Genomic DNA, 26,646 nt, shown 5'->3' with positions numbered 1-26,646 from the left:
GAGTAGCAATCTATTGTTTCCTTATTATTGTTATTCTATCCTGGATTTTCCATTGTTAAATTAATGCTATGCTTACACAAAGTCCTCAAATTCAATGTTTTTGATTTTGCACTGCCTTGCACACCTTATTCTTAAAGCATATTTTTATTTATATTTAATTATACATTTCAAATAATTTTTTCTATGGTTATTATCTGTTATTCAGTAACGTACAGTACAGTTTTTGAGTTTGATGTTTTACGAGCTTCTTACATAACAAATTAAGTAAATCTTGGAAGTATGTGCCTTGAGAAACCACACAGAGCCCATACCTCTGACTCTACTCTTCAAAATAATGCTAGTACATGGTGACTACAAAAGCCTCCATCTGGTCAATTAAGGATGCTATAATGATTTCTGTTGTTCAGGTATGCTGTTCTTTCGTTGTGCTTCTACCACCATAAAAACAAAGGACTTGGATTCACTAAGATCTGGGAAATAAGTGGACTGAGAAGCAACAAGGATGTTTTTATTTGCCAAAAATCCTGTAGGTTGTCTCGAGGGATGATACCATACTATTGATATGCCTCACTAGACCCTTACCCAGTGGGATCACTGTGAGCAGCAGGCAGCACAGCATCTCCAGCCAGCTTGTCACATATGACCAAGTTCTACTTTAAAAGACTGTGATAATATTTCAGCCAAGTGATAGATTTCAGCAAAGTGATAGATTTCAGCAAAGTGATAGATTTCAGCAAAGTGATAGATTTCAGCAAAGTGATAGATTTCAGCAAAGTGATAGATTTCAGCAAAGTGATAGATTTCAGCAAAGTGATAGATTTCAGCAAAGTGATAGATTTCAGCAAAGTGATAGATTTCAGCAAAGTGATAGATTTCAGCAAAGTGATAGATTCAAGCAAAGTGATAGATTCAAGCAAAGTGATAGATTCAAGCAAAGTGATAGATTCAAGCAAAGTGATAGATTCAAGCAAAGTGATAGATTTAAGGCTCGCCTGCAAATGGTTTGTGCCACTGCAATTCAAGTTATGTTAACTGTAATTGTTTTCATTTAAAGTCTTCAAAAATTCACAGATCACAAACTCGTGAACTTTGTATAATTTATTGTGTGTTTCAGTGTATTCAATAAAATTTTAACATATTCCAGAGCATAAATAACCTATCCTTTTTCAAAGGCTGCCTAACATTTCTTATTAATTATGCTAATTAAATGTCTTCAGGTACAAGTTTCGTATTGACAATGTCTCCAAAAAGCCAAATCAGCATGCATTTGATTTTAAGCTGATTCATTGTTGATGTAAAGGGATCTATTCATGACTTCAGAATTTGTTTTCTGAATCATTCCAAAAAAACAAGTTTTGTCACAAGTAATGGTGTGCATCAAAAGACAAAGTGAATCATTTTCATGCAGACTTTCCTCATCCACAGATCTTATGTGCTTAATTGCTATACATTAAGACTGTTAAGCAAGACTCAGAGCACATGAGAATACTAATTTCCTTGAAAGTTTTCAATGCTGATGTTCATTGATTGGAACATTCACATTAATATGATCTCAGTATTCCAATTTTTTTTTTTTTTTTTTTAAATCCCTGAAGAATCTGAGGCCTTTGCTAAATGTAGTCTCCATACACTGGCTGAAGTTCTGCACATACTTCATTTGAGATGAGTGCAAGTCTTAAACATATATTTTTATAATAGGGTAAATCATTATTAAATTACTTGTGAATATTTCAAACTAATGCGAACCTCCTACCCCTACACAAGGTGTTGAATGCTATCCATACATACAGCTGCGGTATGCACATAAACATGAGGTTTTCATCTTGGTGTAAGTCTTTCATGTGACCCCACTTTTGCAGTATAGTGCACATTTCACTTAATATTTGATAAAGCAGCTTCTCTTTTGGTTTCAGTAGGTTGATAGGATCCCGTTACAGAGCATAATGCCCCAGGACAAAATGAAGGTGGTCACTGGGAACAAAGCCAGGAGCCAGCGCATCAGAAACCAGCAAAGCTACATGTTGAAGCACAAAGACAGTATGATACACCACTTTCTTGAGTATCAGTTATGTTGCATCTGTCTACAGAAAAACAAAAAAACTCTTAAATTTTTTCATTAAGTAAGTTTTATTTCTGAATTAACTAATAACACAACAAATGGTGCCTATTTCTCTATGAGTTATCTGACTGCATATGAATGCATGTACCTAAAAAAAGAAGCAAATGGTTCATAAGCTATCAATATAGCATAAAAGTAAGGTAAAAATACTTGCAAATCTGTACAAGGAGTGATCATAAGATTTAAACGATTAATTCAAATAAATAAATAAAGTTATGCAAATAACTAATTATTTGTTGCTGATACATGTCTGCAGTCCTGATACACTTGACCTTCCTGTAAAAACATAACAAGCTGAACTTATCAAATACTCAAGCAATCAGAAAGATATAAATGAGGTCTTTGATTGAAACAGTCAGATCAATTCATTTTACTGAACATCTTAATAATCACGTCTATTTTTACTTAATTAGACCCTGTAACAAATGAACTATTACCTTGTACATGTTAATCAAATAATATAAACCCTGAATTTTGCAGTAATGTTAAGTTCCGTTACTTTAGAGAAATGTTTTCAAAGCAACAAAGTGGCAAACTGAGTACAGACTGATAATGGGAATTAAAAATTCAGGAGTACTGAAAAATTAGATATTCTATGTCAGCTCTTAGTTTCAATTTACTGTCAGAAATATAAATATGCCATACTGCAACTGCCTTAATTTGAACAAGATTCTCAGTTTGTAGTAATATCCAAAAAACACCTTATTACTTCTTCAGAAATTCCTGATAGGCACATATGTGTCTCAACATGCTCACTAATTGAAAATTCCAAAGAGTTTATTATTGCCAAAGAAACACATACACAAGACAATGATTCGTGCAGAATGACTTTAGAATGCTGATTTTGTAAAGTTCACACAAAATGTTACTTTCTTTATGCAACAGTAAGAGTGTAAAACACATCTGTTATCTTTAATGGCAGCTTGTACAACATTATGTGTGTCAGTATATCTATACAAATAATAGATTCATTACCCGAGTACAATGATTGTTTTTAGAAACGAACAAAAACATTGTATTTACATCACAACTAGAAAGTAAAGTTTTAGATTTACATATCATTACTAGCATTCTCAACATTTCCTACAGTAAATAATTTCACAGCTATGTAGCTGGAATTCTGTTAAGTGAGTACAATTTAAGATGTTAGGAAAGCAAACAAAAATTTCTCTTGGTATATCACACTATGAAACCCTGAAGGCAACAATTGTTTGAAATGACTAACCCTCATATTCTGAATGCATTGTAAAGAGCAAATTCTTGAAAAAGTTGTGAACACTTATTTGAAGCTCATGAACAAGTTGGAAGCTTATTTCAAGGAAGCCATTATGGTGTCACTGCCGCAGACAAAAGCATGACCATGACATCAGATGTACACTATGCCATTAGCCTTATTACTTTAGTTGCCAATCCTGTATATGTATTTGATCTTCTCAGTCTTTGCCTGTATGTAAACTGTCCGTAAGAAGCTAGTCTAGGAATACTATAAGTTTGTTAATACACAGAATAAATACATAAAGGAGAAACGTCACCAGGAGTATCAGATCCCAGTATGGACAGTAAACAGGAATAATAAGATAATGAAAGAAGGAGAGAGATCACCATAAACCACTTCCTAATTTGAAATAAATAGCATCTGCTATTCTATTACAGTATTCAAGCATTTGCTTAGACTGACATTTCTAATTTGTTGCTCATTCAAACAATTTAATTTGAGGTGAATTAACAAGCCAATACACATGAAAGCACATAAATCAATAATTATGCCTTCCATGAGTAATTATATACCATCTGGATTCTTTCCTTGTTGAGCTTTGTAGCACCTCTTGACATGATGAGAGAGATGCGCTTTGCGTTTAAACCTCCTTTCACATACCATGCAAATAAATTGGCGAACAACTCCACACTCAAATCGTTGGTGACTGGAGAGACTATGCTTTGAAGTATATGATCGGCCGCAGCGAATGCATAAAAACTTGCCTGCAAATGAAAACTGTAATCAGGATACATTTTCAATTACGTAAATATATTAGCGCACACTATCATAACTTATTGGTCAGAATGAAACCTTTTTAATTATCTCCATTTAGAGCCACAGACAAAAAAGAAATGAAGCACTCCATTGTCACATACTGTTCATTCAATAGTTTTACAACAAACTGCATTTCTAATCAAAGGAAAAATATACATGTAGTTTCCATCTTCGTGTAAGATTTTTATGTGATCCTACTTTGGCAGCCTGTATGTACATTTCATAGCTCATTCGATAAAGCAGCTTGTCTTTTGGTTTTGCAGTATGTTGGCTGGCTCCTGTTACAGAGCATAACTCCCCAGGAAAAACTTTGCTTGTTACCACGAACAAGACTGGGACCTGTGCATCAGCAGCCACCAATGTTAGAAGATGGAGCCCAGAGGCACGGTCTGATACAGAACCTTACTTTGTATCAGTTAATTTTTGTCTGTCTAAAGGAAAACAAAGAAGTCTTAAGTTCTTAATTTTTTTCAGGACGCAAGTTTTATTTATTACTAAGTTGACCGTACAACAAATAGCACCTGTTGCTCTATCAGTTCTACAACCACATATTGATCTCGACAAGGAGCAAATCCTCATAGAATGTCAACACAGCATAAAAGTAATGAAACAAATCAGTACAAGTAGTAGAAATAAAGAGGTGCAATAAGAGGACAGTACAAATGAATGCACATAAATAAATAATTATGCCTTCCAAGAGTAATTATCTATGTTCTGGATTCTTACCTTGTTCAGCTTTGCGGCATATATTGACATGATAAGTGAGATGGTGTTTGCGTTTAAACCCCCTTTCACATACCATGCAAATAAATTGGGGAACAACTCCACACTCAAATCGTTGGTGACTGGAGAGACTATGCTTTGAAGTATATGATCGGCCGCAGCGAATGCATAAAAACTTACCTGCAATTGAAAACTGTAATCAGGATACATTTTCAATTACGTAAATATATTAGCGCACACTATCATAACTTATTGGTCAGAATGAAACCTTTTTAATTATCTGCATTTAGAGCCACAGACAAAAAAGAAATGAAGCACTCCATTGTCACATACTGTTCATTCAATAGTTTTACAACAAACTGCATTTCTAATCAAAGGAAAAATATACATGTAGTTTCCATCTTCGTGTAAGATTTTTATGTGATCCTACTTTGGCAGCCTGTATGTACATTTCATTGCTCATTCGATAAAGCAGCTTGTCTTTTGGTTTTGCAGTATGTTGGCTGGCTCCTGTTACAGAGCATAACTCCCCAGGAAAAACTTTGCTTGTTACCACGAACAAGCCTGGGACCTGTGCATCAGCAGCCACCAATGTTAGAAGATGGAGCCCAGAGGCACGGTCTGATACAGAACCTTACTTTGTATCAGTTAATTTTTGTCTGTCTAAAGGAAAACAAAGAAGTCTTAAGTTCTTAATTTTTTTCAGGACGCAAGTTTTATTTATTACTAAGTTGACCGTACAACAAATAGCACCTGTTGCTCTATCAGTTCTACAACCACATATTTATCTCGACAAGGAGCAAATCCTCATAGAATGTCAACACAGCATAAAAGTAATGTAACAAATCAGTACAAGTAGTAGAAATAAAGAGGTGCAATAAGAGGACAGTACAAATGAATGCACATAAATAAATAATTATGCCTTCCATGAGTAATTATCTACCTTCTGGATTCTTACCTTGTTGAGCTTTGCGGCATATATTGACATGATAAGTGAGATGGTGTTTGCGTTTAAACCCCCTTTCACATACCATGCAAATAAATTGGGGAACAACGCCACACTCAAATCGTTGGTGACTGGAGAGATTACGCTTTGTAGTATATGATCGGCTGCAGCGAATGCATAAAAACTTGCCTGCAAATGAAAACTGTAATCAGGAGACATTTTCAAATAAGTAAATACATTAGCGCACACTATCACACCATATCAGTCAGAATGAAACATTTTTAATTATCTGCATATAGAGCAAAGACAAAAAAGAAATGAAGCACTTCATTGTCACATACTGTCCAATCAATAGTTTTACAACAAACTGCATTTCAAATCAAAGAAAAAATATACATGTAGTTTCCATCTTGGAGTAAGATTTTTAAATGATCCTACTTTGGCAGCCTGTATGTACTGTTCATTGCTAATTCCATAAAGAAGCTTGTCTTTTGTTTCAATATGGTGACTGAATCCTGTTACAGAGCATAACTCCCCAGGAAAAAATTTTGCTCATCACAACGAACAAGCCTGGCTGCTGTGCATCAGCAGCCACCAATGTTACATGCCACAGCACAGTAGCACATCACTACAGCAGAAAAACGAAAAAGTGCAGCCCATGGTGCAGTCTGATACAGCACTTCAGTTTTTATCAGTCTAAAGGAAAAGAAAGGAGACTTAATTATTAATTTTTTTCATGAAGCAAGTTTTATTTATTACTAAGTAGACATTACAACAAGTGGCACCTGTTGCTTTATCAGTTCTACAACCACATATTTATCTGGACAAGGGGGAAATCTTCATAAAATGTCAACACAGCATGGAAGTAGTAATGTAACAAATCTGTACAAGTAGTAGTAACAAAGTTTTAAAGATCACTTAAATAAAAAAAATAAAGTAATGCAATTAATTTTTATTTGCTTGCAGGTTCACACCTGAAGTCCTGAACACATCTGTGCCACAGCACAGGGCACATCACTACCAGCAGAAAAACAAAAAAGTGCAGCCCATGGCTAAAGTGGGGTATTGTGTGGTATTTGGCTGTCAGCAGTAACATAAATGCTGCAGATGTGTCCATTCAATCCATATGGCTAAAGAAGTCATCTGATTTGGCCTAACACAGCTACAACACTTCTGCTGCAGTCAATAATGAAATACTGCAAACAGGCACTTGTAAACACACACAAAAATTAATTATATAGCTTACTCTTTAAAGTTAATCATTAAATCTTACGCCAACCCCTTGTAATACATAAGATGAGTATAAGATTTTATGTTGTCTCACAATTACAAAATTAGATTTGTGCTGTGAAAGATGTGCATACGGCTAGCTTATGGCAGCTGTCCCTTGATAAGCTCTGTGATAACACTTGACGTGATCCTTGAGATGGTGTTTGCGCTTAAACTTCTTTCCACACAAGGAGCAAACAAACTGGCGAAGAACACCACATTCAAATCGTTGGTGACTGGAGAGATTACGTTTTGCAGTATATGATCGACCACACCGTATGCACAAAAAATTGCCTGCAAATGAGAAATGAAGTCAATCTATATGGTGTAAACTAAAAATATAATAGAATACTCTCTCACAAGAAACAAAAGGATTGTAATTTTAATAATAATATATTTTTTTAATGTGGCAATATACAAATTAAAGGAAATATGAAATACTTTAATCCATTACCTACTTATTTTATACAAAAATTTAAAAAAATAAAATTGCACTTTTGTATAACAATAAAATCCATAAAAGTACATCTTGTATAAATTTTAACTGACAACCATGGCGGCTTTCGTGTCAGCTTCACTGCATAATTGAAAGTGTTTCATTGGTGTTCATAGGCTGAGATGACTCTCCTCTATATCTTCCCACCATCCAAAAACAGGAAGGGATAAACATTAAACACACTTGGTGTCTTCATATTATCAGCACAGTGCTGCTGCCATAGACCATATCTGCAGTGCATCATTTATTGTTTTTGTTTCGGTTCTTAGGCATTTCACAGATCTGACTACTTTCATTGTGCTCCATTATTAGCCAGGCAGTGTCCCAGAAACTGTTGTAGGTGGCAAAGCAATTCATTTGCATTGACAGGTCCAGAAGAAACAATATTACTATAATCCACATCATGTTTATAAGTCATCTTCCCTCAATTTCTCTGAATAGCCCCAACGCTGGTATGCAGAATTTGACATAAGCGGTACTCCAGAATTCTTCCCCCCCTTTAGTGTTTTACCTTCTACAATTACTGCTACTGTCATAATTTTCACACCTGTTTTTCATCAAATAAGTGTATACTGGGTCAAGCACTAAGGGAATATATTTGCAAGCATTTGCAACCCACCTCAACCAGTGTCTATATCACAAACAGAATCTATAAATACCTGTGTTACCATTCACTATCATACTTTTGTCTTCCTAAATATGTAAGCAGCAGAAGTAAATATTTACATGACAGACAACTATATATGCACAAGAATATTTCCTTTTGCAATGTTTGCATGGGTACTCAGACTGCTCAAATGTGAAACTACAGTTAAGAATCTTAGTTCCAAAACATTGTAGAGTGACTTTTGTGCATCAGGCATTATCCAACTCAGCACTTACCAGGGCACTACTTCACAGTGTAAGGGAACACAACGTTCTTGAACTTTGAAAATGTTCTTTGGTGAATACCATTTTTGAATAACATACATTAATGTAAACAAGTGCATCAAGTTGAGGAATGATACTTCTATTATTATTATAAATCCTGTATTTGCTTTTTATCTATGATTTTCTTGCCTTGAGGTAATTAATGGGAAGCCATGGGGCATACAGCTCATTGTATGTACCACTTGAAAGTTAACCTAGTGTCTGATCTCACTGTAGGCTACTGACATATAAACTTTATAAATTAATCAGTGTTACCAGTATAATCAAGTTGTTGCACACACAAACATTTTGCTATGGAGAGGAGAGGGTAAACGGTTCTATTGGTTTTAGATATTTATTTCTTTACCTTCTTATCTTTCTTGCTCCTTTCGTCATTTACTAAGCAGCAAACTCTGCATGGACTATTTGCAGACCTCAAGGTGAGTTCTGCCCTAATTTCATCCCTACCTTTTACAGAATTTTCAGTCTTTTATAGTTCCTGCTATCAAAAGTTATTACAGCACCAGAAACTGCTAACTTCAGTCATAGGGCCAGCAAAGACATGTTTAGGCATACATCACACAACATTATTGAGGGTTTCATTCACATTCTGGGTCTTCCCATTCAAACATTTCATTAGTTGCTCTGGATTCACCAATCTCTGGTTTGATTACCACCATTGTGGCGAAAGGTTACCACAAAATTCAGATTCCCTACAACTGCACCAACTACTAGCGGGAATAATGTTTGTTATTTACACTCCCTTCACTGTTGCCGCACGTGTTTTTTACGGCTTCGAACGCAAATTCGGATCTGAGGTATGTTATCCTCAAATTTGCGTTTCTTTAACTTACTTTTACACTTATCCATTTTATACAAATATAAAACGGCAATAAGTGCTATACACAACAAAAATACCTAAACGCGCAAACAACGTAGACACTCGGCGCTGTGTCTGTTGGGAGCGACTGTATATATTGCAAACGCATTTACGGTCGCTACCACTTGCCACCGCGCCAAATATCAACTTTGTTTGCGCTTTCGTACCACACCACTTTTCATACTTTTAAACACATAACTGATTCGTTCGCATCTAACGCCAACTTTTGAGCCGCAACGACGATGGCATCAAAACAAGGCAATTCACAGCCTTCTAGACTGTGTGGTTCCCAACCTATGCCTGTTCAAATTGGAATATTATTTGGAGGTCAAAAAACGTCTGTGTACTTTAGTGTATGATAAACCAAAACGTTCAAATAGAGTCTAAAGTACCTTATAGAATAGAAAACAGAAAATATCTCATTTCATCTTAATGTGATACAGAGTTTTCACCTAAACAGAATGAAATGCTTGACAATTTTTGCTTTGGAAAAAGGTAAAATTATCTCCAGAAAAGCTGTAGAACAGGTTAACTTATTGCTGTCACTGTTGCTACAATATCCTGTACAAACCTTTTCATTTCCAAATAACTACCTCAGCCTACATCCTTCTGAATCTGCATACTATATCCTTCTCTTGGTCTTCCTTTGCATTTGTTATGCCCCACACTTCCCTCCAACACTAAATTGGTGATCCATTCATGTCTGAGAACGTGTTCTATCATCCGGTTCCTTCCTCTTGTCAGGTTGCACCACAAATTCCTTTTTTCCTCAGTTCTGTTCAATATCTCCTCATTAGTTATGTGATCTCCTCATATATTAGTAGTAGCACTACACTTTGAAAGCTCCTGTTCTCTTCTTGTCTAAATTGTTTATTGTACATGTTTCACTTCAATAGCTACAAGGCTACATTCCATACAAATACTTTCAGAAAAGACTTAATAACACCTAAAGCTATAATCAATGTTAACGAATTTCTCTTCTTCAGACACGTTTTTCTTGCCATTGCCATTCTACATATTCTATCCTCTCTACTACGGCCTCAACTGCTCTCTCTCTCTCTCTCTCTCTCTCTCTCTCTCTCTCTCTCTCTCTTTTTTTTTTTTTTTTTTTTTTTTTTTTTTTTTTTTTTTTTTTTTTTTTTTTTTTGCTGCTCAATTAATAAAACTCATCTACTGCCTCAAGGTTTCAAGACACTGTCCATTTGTTTATTAATTTATTTATTTCTTCTTCCGGTGATCCATGTTGTGACAGTATTACAGGATATGGAACTTGTCAGAAATCTATCGTAGCACATATAAACAAAACAAAATTATTTCATATTATCGGTACAGTAAACAGTAACTTAAGTTCTAGTACAGAAAATCAATTTTGAGAGATAAATAAATATTACACACAGAAAATAAATAATGCTAAATATGTGTTTACAATAAACAATTGTCAGGATTACAAATTTAGATTTGGGCACATATTTGCATTTAACAATACAACAAATGCTGAACTCTGTAGTTCAGGAACTCTTCTATGGTATAAAATGATCCCTGTAATAGGAACTGCCTTAAAAATTTTTTAAACAAAAGCTCATCTTTTACCAAACACTTAATTGTTGAAGGGAGGGTGTTAAAAATATTACAGCCCATGAATGGACTCCTTTCTGTACCATACTTAGATTTGCCTGTTCATAGTGTATATCATGTTTTCTTCTCGTCTCATAATACTCACCATTCAGATTAAAAAATGGATTGTTCTTTCCTTATGAAGCACATCAAAGAGAATATATATTGTGCAGTGGATGTAAGGATTCCAAGTTTCTTAAAAAGATTCCTGCATGTGAGTCTAGGATGGACTCCACGCATGATCCTTTTGGCTCTTTTTTCTACACACAGTACTTTTTTAGACAGTGTTGATTACCCCAAAATATAATTCTGTGTACCAGAATGGCATGAAAATAGCCATAATAGGCTGACTTCATGGTTCCATAATTCTATAAGAAGAAACAATGCATAATGCATAAGTTGCTGAGCTCAATCTTTCGCATAGATCCAGGATGTGGTTTGACCAGTTCAGTTTGCTGCCAATATGCAAGCCTAGGTAGTTTGAGGTATCCACCCTGGTGATCACCTGCTCACCTACTTTTACTACTATTTCTTCATCTTTGAATGTTATGTGGAACTGTATATAGTTTGTTTTAGTGTAATTTAAATAAAGGCCATTGATGTTAAAGCAGTTCACTGTTTCACTTAAAGCCTTATTTGCTGTTTCCTCAAGTTTACTGAATTATCAATAAGTAGTGTAGTGTCATCAGGAAAAATGGTGAATCTACAATATTCCGTACGGAGAGGCAGATCATTTATAAAGCTAATAAAAAGTAGGGGGCCCAGAACTGAGCCTTGGGGCACTCCAGATGTGATGGTACCCAATTATGAGGATAATAGGACTCCATTTTGACTATCAACTACAACTTTCTGTTTCCTATTTGACAAGTATGAGTCAAGCCATTTCGCTGGTGAATCACTTATACTGAGACGTGCAGCATTTTGTAAAAGAATCTGGTGACTAACACAGTCAAATGCTTTTGTTAGGTATCAAAAAATCCCAACCATCTTTATTTTTTCGTTAATAGATTCCAAGACTGCCAGCAAATGCAAATATTGCATTTCCTGCTGACAAACCTTTCTTAAATCCAAACTGACTTTCGCTGAGGATATTTTGATCCCTGAGATGCTAAACTATCCTGGCATGCATTAGTTTCTCTAAAACTTTTGAAAAACTTGTGAGTAGTGATATTGGCCGATAGTTAGCAGCATCCAACTTTTCTCTCTTCTTATACAGTGGTTTTACAACTGCGTACTTAAGCCTCTCATTAACTATTTCATGCTTAAGTGACCAAACAAAAATATGGCAAAGGACTTTACTTACATCACTGCAGCAGTATTTTAATAATTTGTTAGAAATATTATCATCCCGGTAGAGTTTCTACTTCTCAGTGATTTAATAACTCTTTTAATTTCTTAAACGGTGACTGTTGTTACCTTCATGTGTTGTACTGAGCTAGGTATTCTGGCTTTTAAAAGACTGATGGCTTGGTTCATGGAGCCTTGTAAACCTATTTTTTCTGTTACTGTTAAAAATATTCGTTTAATGTGTCTGGAGCTATTTTTGGATTGCTAACAAGATGACCCTCACTTTTTATTTGGATATTTTCACTACAAACTGCATTTTTCCTTGTTTTCCTTCTTAACAAAATTCCAAATAGTTTTTACTTTATTGCTTAGGTAATCAATTTCTGTCTTCAGGCAAATGTTGTCTGCTGCTTGTATGATCATATTCAGAACTTTATAGTAGAGTTTATAGTGCATATTCCTACTGGGATCATTTGATCTTTTGGCTGCTGCATATAGGTCTCTTCTTGTTTTGCAAGAAATTTTGATGCCTTTAGTAATCCAAGGCTTGTTTCCAGATTTTAACTGGTTTTCTCTCACTGACTTCTTAGGAAACGTTTCTGAAAACAGAGTTGTAAATTTATTGATAAATATATTAAATTTTGAGTTAACATCAATTGAAGCATACACAAGAGACCAGTCTACTAGCTGTAATTGCTGATTAAAGCCTTCAATTGTGTGTTCATGTATAATCCTAAAGTTTTTCCAAATGAAATTTTCTTTCCTTTGTACATTTATTTAGTTTAGAGTGAGAAATTGCCCTTCATGATCTGAGAGGCCATTTATAATATTTTTCACTGTTAAATTATTGTAAATGTACTTATCTACAAATACATTATCTATTATCCGTTCGTGTGCTCTTCCAAGTCCTTTGCTGTCTCTGACAGAATTGCAGTTTTTGTTTCTTCTTCCTGGATTTTAATTCCTACTCCAGATTTTTCTTCAAGCTCCTTTACACTTGTTCAATGTATAGACTGAATAACATCAGGAATAGGTTACAACCATGTCTCTACTTCCTTCTCAACCATTGTTTCCCTTTTGTGTGCCTCAACTCTTATAACTGCCATTTGGTTTCTGTATAAGTTGTAAATAGCTTATTGCTCCCTGCATTTTACCCTTTCTGCCTTTAGAATTTCAAAGAAAGCATCCCAGTTAATATTGTCTACAGCTTTGTCTAAGTCTACAAATGTTGTAAATGCAGATTTGCTTTTGTTTAACCTAACTTTTAAGATAAGTCATATGGCCAGTATTGCCTTGTGTGGTCTACTTTTTTTCGGAATCCAGACTGATCTTCCCTGTGATCATCTTCTACCATTTTGTCCATTCTTCTGTAAAGAATTCGCATTAGATTTTGCAACTGTGAATTTTAAACTAATTGTCAGGAACCTTCATTATTCAGCCATGATTCAGCCCACTGATCTCTGTTAAATGCTTGCAACAGGAAGATCAGTCACTCACCGAAACTGAATGCTTACAAGATGGAAAATAACAGAAGATGAAACAAAAAAAATTAACGGTAAATATGTATACTAGGGAATGAACAAGTGAAAAGGAAGCAACACAGAAGTTGATATCACCTCAGTATACGGAAATAACAGAAGAAGAAATGAAAAAGTTAACAGTAAATATGCCTTCAGTGGAATGAACAAATGGCAGGGAACCAGCACAGAAGACAATATCACCATGTAAAAAGACTGAAGAGGAAGACGTACCAGATTGGACAGAGGTTAAAACAACAGATCACGATGAAGCACCAAGCAGAAGTTAGCATCCAAACAACATACAAATGACTTTTTATGCCAAATCCACTGTAGAAGAAAACAACCAAAAAGAAGTCCAGGACTCCCAGAAGGTGAAAATCATGTTAGAAACAAAAAGAAGACAAGAGCCTGCTCTTCAAAGAACTACCCAGGCAAGAAATATACCTCTCATAAAACTGAATAATTCTTTAACTCTCCTGTATCACAATGGTCAGGGCTTAACCATAAGCTACATGAGCTAGAGGTCCTTTTGAATGGTTCATTGAAGGAGATTTCTATCTTGTCTGTAACTGAACACTGGCTGCAAGAAATACAAAAATGTGCTGTTGGGATTTCAGGCTTCCAGTTGGTCAGCAGCTTTTGCAGGGAAATATGCAGACGGGGTGGAACATGTATATTTGTAAGAGCGGATATTAAATCAAAGGAAATTAGGTTTAAAAATTTCTGCTGTATTGAAACTTCAACAGATTCAATAATTTTTTATAATTATGTAGCAATATAGGTTGCAATGTATTTGAAACACATTTTAACAAAAGAAGAAGAGCAGCAAATTGCTTACTATCTAAACCAATAAATAACTTAAAATGGGCATCTTATTATTTATTAATATACACTTGATGTATAGTAATGTACAAGTACCAAGTGGAAAAGTGAAAAGTGTGCCAATGTTACCCCTGCTGATGGTACTGCTATGATATTTCTTCGTTGCCTCTGAAGAAAATGAAAATGAACAAAAAATCAAATTCATGGATCACAAGTGACATCAAAGAGTCATTAAAAAGTCTTAGAATGCTATATAAGTGTGCAAACAAAATACTGTCTTGAAACCATATGTATGAGGGAGAAGTTCAGGTTGGTTACACCAAACAACACCCATTTAGCAGTAGTTCATTTATTCACCTAAACACATGCAAGGCTCACAAAGAACTGAACATGGCGGAACCGCAGTACAGAGTACTCTTCAGAGGCTGGGGGAAGGGGGGGGGGGGAAGACTAAGGTGTCGGCTGGAGTGGTCTGCAGGAGCCGGCCCATGGTCAGCTCGACAGTGTCGTCGGGGAGCTGTGTGGGTAGATGTCGTGAAGGAAGGTTTGGCCACCGAACCTGGAAGTCGTTGAAGCGAGCCGGGCGTTGTACTGGGTGTGCTGGTTGTGCAGTGACAGGTAGGCCGGGGTTTGCGGGTGGAACCTAGCGATGATGACGATGTCTCCGGTGGGCCTGGTGAACACACGAAGCATGTCCAGGTTGATGTCGGGCGGGAGGGGAACACATTTCACCAGGTGGCAGGGAATGGCGGAGATTGTGTCATGAGCACTGGATGAAGAGAAACACACGATGAACAGAGTATAATCATGCAGTATTATTAAGATGTCATGGATTATGTCTGGGGGGGACAGGCACAAACACCTCAAGTGAGGGCACATTCAAGATGGGGGTGTGTGAGAAACCTCGACAGGGCGAGGCAGGTGATGGTGGAGAGGTCGAAGGGGCCAGCAAAGGGCCCGGCGGCGAGGGTGTGATCGTAGGTAAGCTCGACGTGGGGAGCATGTGGTCACTCGACGGAGTGCGTGAGACCAGAGTAGAGGGCGAGGTCGATGGAGAGCTCGACAATTGGAGCTGGAAGTCACTCGATCGAGTGTGCAAGTCCGACGTGGAGGGAGTGGTCAGAGCGTCGTGAACCACAACAGTGAGTGGCGTGGTCGTGGCCTGAAGGGGGGTAGAAGAAGGCTCAACATGAGCGTGCTTAAGTCTGCTGAGAGAGACTGTAACTGCTGAATCTTTCATCTGGATGTCATAGGTGTTGGCTGAGCACCGGAGAACTCGGTACGGGCCAGTATGTTATGAGACATTACATTTTGCAGCAAGGAAGTGAAAGACTTGAAAGAAAAGCTGCATGCTAAGAGACACAATGCTTTTCAGAAAATAAGTTGCAAGGCTGAAGGCATATACAATACTCCGAGGAAGAGAAGAAAGGAATCATCCTATTTCAAGGCAATGAAAATGCTTGTGAGGAAAACATACAAGGGCCATTAGCTGCAGCAGCTAACAAAGAAGGGCAGTCACCAAGTCGGAGAGCACAGGAGCCAACAGCAACCACACAGAAGAGGTACCTGAGGCCTGGGAGATCAACAGCAGAAGCAGCTTCCAATCAAGACAGATGCCTGAGAACTAGGAGACCTGTTACACTAAGTGAGGATTTTTTATGGTATCGAGTAAGCAGAAAGAGAACATGGAAAAAGATGTAAGTAAAACTGTCCATCTTAAATACCAGTGTGACAATAGTGAGGGGAATATAAACACAGGACAAAGATACGATCCAGGTTTAATGACACAAACTGAAAAAAATCGCTGCATAGTACCAAAAGCAAAGGGAACAAGTGAAGTGCTTAGTATATTACAGAAAGAGGAACTATTAAATTTAAAGCCAACACTTAGAATACTTCACCAAAATGTTCAATACATAAACAATAAAACAGGGGAACTAGATGTAATATTACAGGAATATAGGCCAAACATTCTAGTAGCTACAGAACATGGGCTAAAAGAAAATCACATAGGAATGTACAACTTGAAGAATTGTGTGAAAGTAGCCAGTTATTGCAGAACTTCCTATAAAGGTAGTGGGGTTGCCATTTTTTCTAACTATAAATCAACTAAAGCCATAAATATAACAAAATATACTATAGAATTGAGCTTTGAAGCTACAGCACTGGAATCTAAAATCGCTGGGAATTTATGTTGTGTATTAGGTTTGTATCAATCACCAAATGGTGTAATTAAAACCTTCTTCTGGAAGATGTAATCCAACACCTGTCAAAAACATATGCTTATTTGATCATTATAGGAGATCTGAACATAGACACAAGTAAAAATACAGACAATACTAAGACCCTATTGGACTTATTGTGCTTATACAATCTAAAAATAAAAATAGATAAAACCAACTAGAGTAACAAAGCATAGTAAAACTATAATTGATCATGTAATAACAAATATTCCTACATGCTATTGTGACACACAGGTAATAAACTCCACATTAGCAGACCATTTTGCAATCATGATAGACATAAATATAAAGACTAGTGATTCAGTGCAGAAGATATGGGAGATAAGAAGACAGAACTACCCACATAACATAAATCTGCTAAAAAAGATGTTAGAGGCAGAAAACTGAGAAAAAATATATGCAGCTAAAGATGCAAACACCAAATGGAACCAGTTTTTTTCTTTATTCAATTATTATTATAATGTTACACGTCCTGTTAGTAAAAGTCTTGTCAAAAAAAAAAAAAAAAAAAAAAAAAAAAATCTGGGTGGCTGGAGAAGTATTCCATGTCAGAAATAATCTGAGAGTGTATTATGACCTCTCCAAACAAAAAAATACTGAGGCCTACAACGCACTGTATAAAATAAAAAAGAAAGAGTACTGTAGTTTTATCAGAGAAACTAAAGCATCATTCATCAGTATGTCTATAGATAAGAGAAAGAACTACTCAAAAGGTTTATGGTCTTTCATTAAGGAAGAGAGAGGAAAAGTAACAAATCGGGCAGAGGACATCTGCCCACTGATGAGTGGGAAAAGCAACGCAAACCCTCTAGAAATAGTCAATACTTTTAACAGATATTATTTTACTGTAGCAGATGAATTAATAAGACAAAATAAAACAAATGCAGTAAGTAAATTGTTAAACCCCCCACATACACATCATACTATGGTTTTCATACCTACAACAGATACAGAAGTGTCAAACCTAATAAACAACTTAAAATTAAACATTCATCTGGCTTGGATGGTGTCACATCACATCTCATAAAGGAATGCAGAGAATGTATATTAAAACCATTGACACACATGCTGAATGCTGCGATAGAAGAAGGTATATTTCCAGATTCACTGAAAGTAAGTAAAGTGAAGCCAATATTTAAGAAAGGGAACAGGGATGAATTAGAAAATTACAGGCCAATATCATTGATCTCAACATTTGCTAAAATCTATTAAATGATAATAAAGAATAGAACTGTAAGTTTTATAACAAAGTACAGTATATTGCATTCATCACAACATGGTTTCAGAGAAGGGAAGTCAACAAAAACAGCATCAACAGATATAAGTGAGCACGTTCTTAATATACTTGACAGGCAACAAAAGACTTGTGGGATTTTTATGGACCTGTCTAAGGCATTTGATTGTGTGAACAACTCAAAATTAATGATGGAATTATATCAGTATGGAATTAGAGGAAAATGCAATGACATACTTAAATCATACATTACAAATAGGAAACAATGCACAGAAATCAGACATAGTAGTGGGGGAAATATAATAAACTACAGATCAGAATTGCAAACAGTTAAAAACGGTGTGCCGCAAGGATCGGTGCTTGGGCTAATACTATTTATACTCTACGTAAATGACTTCCCTAGCTATATAAATCAGAAACTTATAATGTATGCTGATGACACAACAATCATTTGCACAGCTGACACAAAGGAGGAGCTTCGGAAGGAAGCACTCCTGAATATCGAAAAATCTATTAAATATTTAACACAAAACAACCTGTTAATGAATCAGTCTAAAACAATGAATGTAGTATTTCAGACGAAGCATAGTGAAAATTGTAATATAAATGTTAATATAAATGGAAAGACTATTAAATAAGTAACCAGCACAAACTTTCTAGGAACTATAATAGACAAACATTTGGCATGGAGGGAGCACATAGATGCACTGTGTAAAAAGATAAACAAACAGATCTTCATCATGCATAAAACAGCTAAGACTGTGCGTGATAAAGTCCTCAGATCAATGTATTATGGACTTACATTTGTCTTATTCAGTTTGTGGCGTAGAGCGCCATAAATATCGATATTTGTTTTGTGCATAAGTGTGCTATCTTTGAGGAGGGGGCTTTGGGAGGATGTTGGACACTAAAGGCAGTTAGCCTCCGGACTTGTATCTGTGTAGAAGCTAAGTGTGAATAAATCTGTATCTGAGAGAATTCTAGTTGTTTACCTACAACTATTCCATATTCCCTCAAGTTCATATATGGGGAAGTGCACAAGTTGGCTATTTAAAAAGAAAATTCACAATTCAGAAAAGGGCAGTGAGATGCATTGCAAAAATACCACCAAGACAGACCTGTAGGCAAGCTTTTGTACACTATAATATTATGACAGTATATTCACTGTACCTATACCAAAGCATAATGGTGGTAAGGTCAACCAATAAACACCTCCTAAATAAAGAGGTACACAAACACAGTAAAAGAGGAAATGAAAATTACTACATGATAAACAGAAATCTGAAACTGTCTATGACTGCCCCTGAGGAAGCAGGCAAAAGGTTTTTTTAATAAACTCCCCAAAATCATTAAAAAAGAAACAGACCTAAAATGTTTTAAAAATCATTTGAAACTATATCTCACAGAGAAATGTATATACAGTTTGAGTGAATACTAAGATGGTGTTTAAATATGTTATATCATTACTGAAATGTACCTTTAAAAATTATCATTTCTGCATGTTGTTTGGATTTGTGTGTATATATAATGTGAAACATTTAATACCTTTGTATGATTATAGACTATTTCTGTTTAATTATGTTTCATTTATACATAATGAAATCAAGTTTGATGTTAATAGCCTGTTGTATGACACACCCAATACTCTCGGCTGGAGTTGTAGCTGGAGTCCATGGGCAAAGAATAAATAAATAAATAAAAGAAACACCTGTAAAGGATGACTACAGGAGGATGTACATTTGAGATGTTAGATATTCTAATCATGCAGTTAAACATCAGATTTGCTTTGCTGCCCGGCTTAAATGTATTGAAATATTTGAAATAAAAAATTTCTCAAGCTTTGCAGATGTGTTCCCTGAGAAGGGATTTGAAAATTATGGACAATATATGGGAAGTTTTTTGATATTGATAGTTTAAAGTCCAATGTGAGAACTATGTTTATGACACAACACCTTGAAGACAAGTCTGCGAAGGAACTACAAGATTTCCTGTATGAAAATTATGAAAATGAACTTCACACTTCCAGAACTCTGCAAATTCTGTGAACTGATTTTAACCATACCTGCTACATTGTCATCAGTAGAATGATTCTTTTCCACACTGTAAAAAATAAAGACCTTTATCAGGAATATGCAAGGACAAAGTCATCTATCTGCTCTGTCCGTCATCTCCATAGAAAAGTATCTGTTGCTGCTCAAAACTCATTTTTTGACAACATTACTGATGGGTTCAGCAAGAAAAACCACAGAGCCATTATAAATAAAAACTATGGTGAGTAAGCAAAGTCACATGTACATACAACTGGTAAGTTTCATGTTGCATGCCTTACTAACATTTTTAGGATACACCTCTGCTAAAAGATCTAAAATGCATTAGAAACAACTGGGTGGAACACAAACAGTGACTGCATAATACCTTAGAGTGATACAAAGCAAATAAACAAGAACAAACTTGGTAGCTAAGCATTGAGACAATATTCTGCCTGGGAGCTAACAGACAAACAAAAATAATGTTCTATCCAAGGTAAACTTAATGAAGAAAACTAATAAAAATACAAAAAAAAATTTCTTTCCATTTCTTACCTTCAGGATGCAAAACAAATAGTACTGCTGATAGGCACACATAAGAGGCCATTATTAGCTTTAGAACTAATCGTTCCTTCACCAGGGACCAGAAAGGTGTAGGCTGGGAAAGGTTCAAAAGGAAGGGCAGATCATTCTCGCCCGAGGATTAGGGAAACCCACCTGTATTGAGAACTAGGTTAGACATCCTTTTTTCTTTGCATACTTTTTTTGCTTTTCAGTGATATTAACAATACATTTAATGACTATCTCTTTTTTCAGTTTTACTGGCTATTTTTTGCACAATCTTACAGCAGCCCATGAACTCTTTGCCTTCTTTCATCGTTTGGCGATATTTTCACATACTCATTTTTTCTTCATGTTCTGTGACATTTCTCCATACTTAGTGATCTTCTTTTACTCATTTAGCAATCCTCTCCGTTTTCCTGCTGAATTTTTTCTTTGTTTGGCCAACTCTCTTCTTCATTAAGATGCCTTTACATTTTATTTGGTGATGTTTTGTCTTTATTTCAGTAACTTCTTTCAGTTTTTGGTGATCTTTTTTCTTTATTTGGCTATTAGTAATGCTTTGGTTGGCTATTTTTATTCTTCAATTATCTCTTTTTAATTGTTTGACAAGGCACTTCTATGTTTGGCTACCTTCACTCTATATTTGTCATTCATTTTTTCCCCTTTTGTCAACAACATTTAATATTTGGTTACTAATTTTCTGTATTTAGCTTTTTCTCCCATTCCCTCACAGACTTATCTGCTTTCTAGAAATCTTTACAGTGTACATAGCAAGTAGAAGAGAAAGTGTGCTGCTTTCCCTAGTTCTCCAGTTGCACCACAAAATGTCAGCTGTTCAGCTTGTGACCAAGTGAAGTGCACATTTCAATAGCAATCACAACAAAGTAACTCAGTTGTACATGAACATAAGTTTTCAGCTAATTTAAATAGTTTCTGGGAAGACTTTAACATTTTTGAGGCCTTCAGCTCCTTCCAAATTTGTTTCCATGGAACTACCATTTAATGCAATGAAAAACCACTTTAGGAATGGTGTCCATCATGTAACCTTTGCGGTGCCCTATGTAAGAAATTTCAACATTAATGTAGCCAAATAATGTAGCCAATGATATTGAACATCTAAAAGAATGTATTGTAAAAATGCATAAAGTATGTGTGTTATGGAGTGTGTTGATATGAGGTGCATTCAAGTTCTAAGGCCTCCGATTTTTTTTCTAATTAACTACTCACCCAAAATCGATGAAACTGGCGTTACTTCTCGACGTAATCACTCTGCAGACGTACACATTTTCAGAACACTGACGCCATGATTCCATGGCAGCGGCGAAAGCTTCTTTAGGAGTCTGTTTTGACCACTGGCAAATCGCTGAGGCAATAGCAGCACGGCTGGTGAATGTGCGGCCACGGAGAGTGTCTTTCATTGTTGGAAAAAGCCAAAAGTCACTAGGACCCAGGTCAGGTGAGTAGGGAGCATGAGGAATCACTTCAAAGTTGTTATCATGAAGAAACTGTTGCGTAACGTTATCTCGATGTGCAGGTGCATTGTCTTGGTAAAACAGCACACGCGCAGCCCTTCCCGGACGTTTTTGTTGCAGTGCAGGAAGGAATTTGTTCTTCAAAACATTTTCGTAGGATGCATCAGTTACCATAGTGTCCTTTGGAACGCAATGGGTAAGGATTACGCCCTCGCTGTCCCAGAACATGGACACCATAATTTTTTCAGCACTGGCGGTTACCCGAAATTTTTTTGGCGGCCGTGAATCTGTGTGCTTCCATTGAGCTGACTGGCGCTTTGTTTCTGGATTGAAAAATGGCATCCACGTCTCATCCATTGTCACAACCGACGAAAAGAAAGTCCCATTCATGCTGTCGTTGCGTGTCAACATTGCTTGGCAACATGCCACACGGGCAGCCGTGTGGTCGTCCGTCAGCATTCATGGCACCCACCAGGATGACACTTTTCCCATTTTCAGGTTGTCATGCAGGATTGTGTGCACAGAACCCACAGAAATGCCAACTTGGGAGGCGATCTGTTCAACAGTCATTCGGCGATCCCCCAAAACAATTCTCTCCACTTTCTCGATCATGTCGTCAGACCGGCTTGTGCGAGCCCGAGGTTGTTTCGGTTTGTTGTCACACGATGTTCTGCCTTCATTAAACTGTCGCACCCACGAACGTACTTTCGACACATCCATAACTCCATCACCACATGTCTCCTTCAACTGTCAATGAATTTCAATTGGTTTCACACCACGCAAATTCAGAAAACGAATGATTGCACGCTGTTCAAGTAAGGAAAATGTCGCTATTTTAAGTATTTAAAACAGTTCTCATTCTCGCCGCTGGCGGTAAAATTCCATCTGCCGTACGGTGCTGCCATCTCTGGGACGTATTAACAATGAACGCGGACTCATTTTAAAGCATTGCGCATGTTTCTATCTCTTTCCAGTCTGGAGAAAAAAAATCGGAGGCCTTAGAACTTGGACGCACCTCGTATAAGCAACAGTGCAAATAATAATAATAATAATATTTATTCAACATTGAATAATCAAATACAATCCCTAGAAGTAATACAGTTTCAGGACATCATACAGATGATTCTTCTCAATACGTCAGTTTATAAATTACAAACTAAAGATTTGTTTGTATTTTATAAATTTTACATTTTGATGGATTTTACATTTGGTAGTATACAATCACAATATTACAAATATTGTTTTTGTCAACATTGTATTAGTTGTAGGTAACTTAAAACTATGAGCTTGACATACTTATGAAGCACTTTTCATACAGATATAATACTCATCTAGGGAATAAAAAGAGTTTTCAATTAGAATTCTTTTTAGCTGATCTTTTAATTTGTTAGTAGGAAGGGTTGTGAGACTTTTTGGTAGGGCATTGGCTAGCTTCAGCCCAGCATGAAGTGCATTTTTTTCATATAAAGCTGTTCTGTGGCTATTTACATGGTATCTGAAGTTTTGCCTTGTATCGTACTGGTGCAGGTCACAGTTGAAATTTGGATTTATTGTTTTCACAAGCAATATAACTTTCAATATGTATACACCTATAATGGTAAGCACACCTAATTTTGGGAACAGATTACGACATGATTCTCGAGGTTTGGCACCACAAATAATTCTGATAACTTTTTTCTGTAGTATTAATAATGTACTTGGGTTGGCTTGAGTTGTTGCACCCCATATTTCTACAGCATAGTTTAAGTTTGATGAGAGTAGAGCATGATAAGCAGTTTTTAGTACACACATGTCCTTACAATATTTGCTAATCATATTTATAGCAAACACATTCTTCGACAGCTTACATGCTAAGGAATCAATATGCATGTCCCATTTGAGGCTGTCCTGGATTGTAATTCCCAAGAACTTTGTCCATTTTTCCTTTTTTACAATGTCATTTCCTATGGATAATTTCATGTCAAATTCTATTTGTTTCGTTGTGTTAAATTCCATCATTGCAGTCTTTGAAGCACTTACATTTAGATGGCTTTCATTAAAATACTTGACTATTTCATTAGTTACACTGTTGCACAGTACCTCCAGACTCTCATAATCTTTGTGTTTACACACTATTGATGTGTCATCTGCATAAAACATTTTTGTACAGTTAGGAGAACAATACTGTATATCATTAACATAATTCAAGAAAAGAAGGGGTCCAAAGACAGAACCTTGAGGCACTCCATATTTGATATCAGTAATTTTAGATTTGTAAGACCCACTGTTTGTTTTAAGCAACACAAATTGTTTTCTATTGCTCATATACAATTTTATTAGCTCATAGCCAGTTCCTCTGATACCCGGGTTCCACAGCTTGTCAAATAATATGGTGATGTTGACACACTCAAAAGCTTTTTCTAGATCGAGGAACACTCCAGTTACATACTCCTTGTTCTCTATGGCCTTTATTATTTTGTCTATTAATTGTGCTGCTGCTACTGATGTTGACTTGTTTTTCATAAAGCCATTCTGATTTTCAAATATTAAATTGTGTTGACTCAGGAATGTCATTAGTCTAGTGTAAATAACTTTCTCAACTACCTTAGAAAATGCAGGTAAGATTGAGATGGGGCGGTAGTTTTCAATTTTAGATTTATCACCTTTCATGTAAATTGGGGTTACTGGTGCTGTCTTTAGACTATCTGGGAAACAACCTGATGCAATTATATCATTTACTGCTGTGGCCATGACATCAGATATGTTGTTTATGCACATTTTCAGTGTACTGATAGACAATCCATCATAGCCTGCTGATTTTGTATTTTTTAATGACATTACTATGTTTTTGACTTCCTTGTTATTGGTTGGGGCCAAGTATATGCTTTGTTTGCTTGGAATGCCCCTATATCTATGCTGAAGATTCTTAAAATGGTCATTGACAGATTTTCCAACAGAAGAAAAGTGCTCATTAAAAACATTTGCAATCTGACATTGACATTTCATGATATGCCCTTTACGGTCTATAGTAAAATCACTTGTTGATCTGTCCTTACAATCCGTAAAGCTATTTATTACTTTCCAAACAGGTAAACCTGTGTTAGTAGAGTTTCTTAACATTGTGGCTACATATTTACTTTTAGTTTCTAGCAGAAGATCTTTATAGTAATCCTGATAGTTCTTAAATTCTACCTTTAGTCTACTATTAATGTTATTATTTATTATTGCATATTGGAAAAGTCCAAGTATCTCTCTTGCTGTTTTTACTTCATGATTTATCCAGTTATTTTTTTGTATCTTTTTGCAGTCATTTACTGTAAAGGTTATTTCTGGACATGAGACATTGAAGCAATAATAAAAATCTGATGAAAACTCACTGAAAGTAATGCTGTTTTTTTTCACCCCATCGTAGGCTTTTTAGCAAACTGTTGAAATCTTTAACTTTGTTGTCATTGGTGATTCTTTTTGTCACATATTGTTTCTCTTTTCTATTGACATGAAGATTTTCAGCTTCTATCAATACCTGTACTGCATGTTGGTCAGAAATGGCAAGCTTCAGAGCTGATGCACTGCATGTAAAGTGGGACATGTTAGTTATAATGTTGTCAATGCATGATTTTATACTATTGACCTCTCTAGTGGGCTCATTTATCAGAAATGTTAAGTTAAATTGAGCTAGTATTAGCATTAGTTTTTTAGATACGGAGTCACTGGACAGCAAGTCAATGTTTATATCTCCAGTTAATATTACGTTAACCCAGCCATTTTTATTGCAGTGTTTAATGTCAATGTCAATGTCATCAAAGAAACTATCTAGGCTACCAGATGGAGGTCTGTATAGGCCTATAATAATTAAGTTCTCTTTCCCCCACTTATAATTAATTTCTGCTAGTTCTGTTACACCCTTAATGCTGAAAGCACTTACATCTATTACACTTTAATTACTACCGCTGGCTGCAAAGATAGCTACCCCACCACCACGTTTCTCTTTTCTACTGAAGGCAGAGCAAAAGATAATGAAAAGTGGCTTACATACACTAATTAGCTCATCTGTGTACCAGTGTTCACTTATAACTAAAACATCAGGGTTATCAATAGCTGCAATGGTATCCAACTCATAGTGCTTATTGCCAAGACTTTGAAAGTTCTGCTGAATTAATCTGAAAGTGAGTTTGGATTGTTGAACGCTTGATGGACGTGTCACCCTACCAGAACCACTTAGACATTTATCCCTAAAAAAGGCATATCAACTGACAGAGTGGGTTTGGTATTTTTCACTATCCATTTATTCAAGTTGGTCTGTTTCTGTGTACTGGGAGCCTGGGAAGAATCAGCTTTACCTGGTGTTTACAGCAGCCATTTGTCCAATGTCGTCTGTCTATACCCATTCCTGCAGTCTTCTTGTGTTATGGAGCACTCATTCTTCGAATGTGTGTTTTGAGTATATGTTGTTCCTAGCATTTACGACGATTTCACAAATAATGGACGCTAAGTGACTTTTTCCGCGCCG

At 36.1% G+C, this 26,646-nt stretch overlaps 2 protein-coding genes across 2 annotated transcripts; both read right to left on the bottom strand.

Moving 5' to 3' along the window:
* Positions 1 to 2,878: 2,878 nt before the first annotated feature.
* Positions 2,879 to 9,637, bottom strand: LOC124606791. The gene is made up of 4 exons (XM_047138859.1): positions 9,574 to 9,637; positions 5,833 to 6,009; positions 4,878 to 5,054; positions 2,879 to 4,099 (listed from the first exon to the last, which is right to left on the bottom strand). The coding sequence occupies exons 2-4, from the start codon at positions 5,860 to 5,862 to the stop codon at positions 3,881 to 3,883; spliced, it is 426 nt and encodes a 141-aa protein (XP_046994815.1). The 5' UTR covers positions 5,863 to 6,009; positions 9,574 to 9,637; the 3' UTR covers positions 2,879 to 3,880.
* Positions 9,638 to 21,512: 11,875 nt separating this feature from the next.
* LOC124606530 lies at positions 21,513 to 26,496 on the bottom strand. Its single transcript, XM_047138515.1, has 8 exons — positions 26,477 to 26,496; positions 26,085 to 26,368; positions 25,539 to 26,030; positions 24,876 to 25,450; positions 24,371 to 24,740; positions 23,485 to 24,283; positions 21,702 to 21,801; positions 21,513 to 21,602 (listed from the first exon to the last, which is right to left on the bottom strand). The coding sequence occupies exons 1-8, from the start codon at positions 26,494 to 26,496 to the stop codon at positions 21,513 to 21,515; spliced, it is 2,730 nt and encodes a 909-aa protein (XP_046994471.1).
* Positions 26,497 to 26,646: the final 150 nt, after the last annotated feature.

The sequence above is a fragment of the Schistocerca americana genome, chromosome 3 (assembly GCF_021461395.2).
Source record: "Schistocerca americana isolate TAMUIC-IGC-003095 chromosome 3, iqSchAmer2.1, whole genome shotgun sequence".
NCBI classification, from domain to species: Eukaryota; Metazoa; Arthropoda; class Insecta; order Orthoptera; family Acrididae; genus Schistocerca; species Schistocerca americana.
Note: the sequence above shows the minus strand (reverse complement) of the source record. Positions and strands in the feature narration are given on the sequence as shown.

Coding starts and splice junctions, on each gene's coding strand:
- LOC124606791 (XM_047138859.1), bottom strand. CDS start 5,862: ATGTCAATATATGCCGCAAAGCTCAACAAG. Junction 5,055..5,832: donor ATGCCGCAAAGCTCAACAAG/GTAAGAATCCAG, acceptor TTTCAATTGCAG/GTAAGTTTTTATGCATTCGC. Junction 4,100..4,877: donor ATGCCGCAAAGCTGAACAAG/GTAAGAATCCAG, acceptor TTTCATTTGCAG/GCAAGTTTTTATGCATTCGC.
- LOC124606530 (XM_047138515.1), bottom strand. CDS start 26,496: ATGGCTGCTGTAAACACCAG. Junction 26,031..26,084: donor AGCTATCTTTGCAGCCAGCG/GTAGTAATTAAA, acceptor AGGGTGTAACAG/AACTAGCAGAAATTAATTAT. Junction 25,451..25,538: donor GCTAAAAAGCCTACGATGGG/GTGAAAAAAAAC, acceptor TAACCTTTACAG/TAAATGACTGCAAAAAGATA.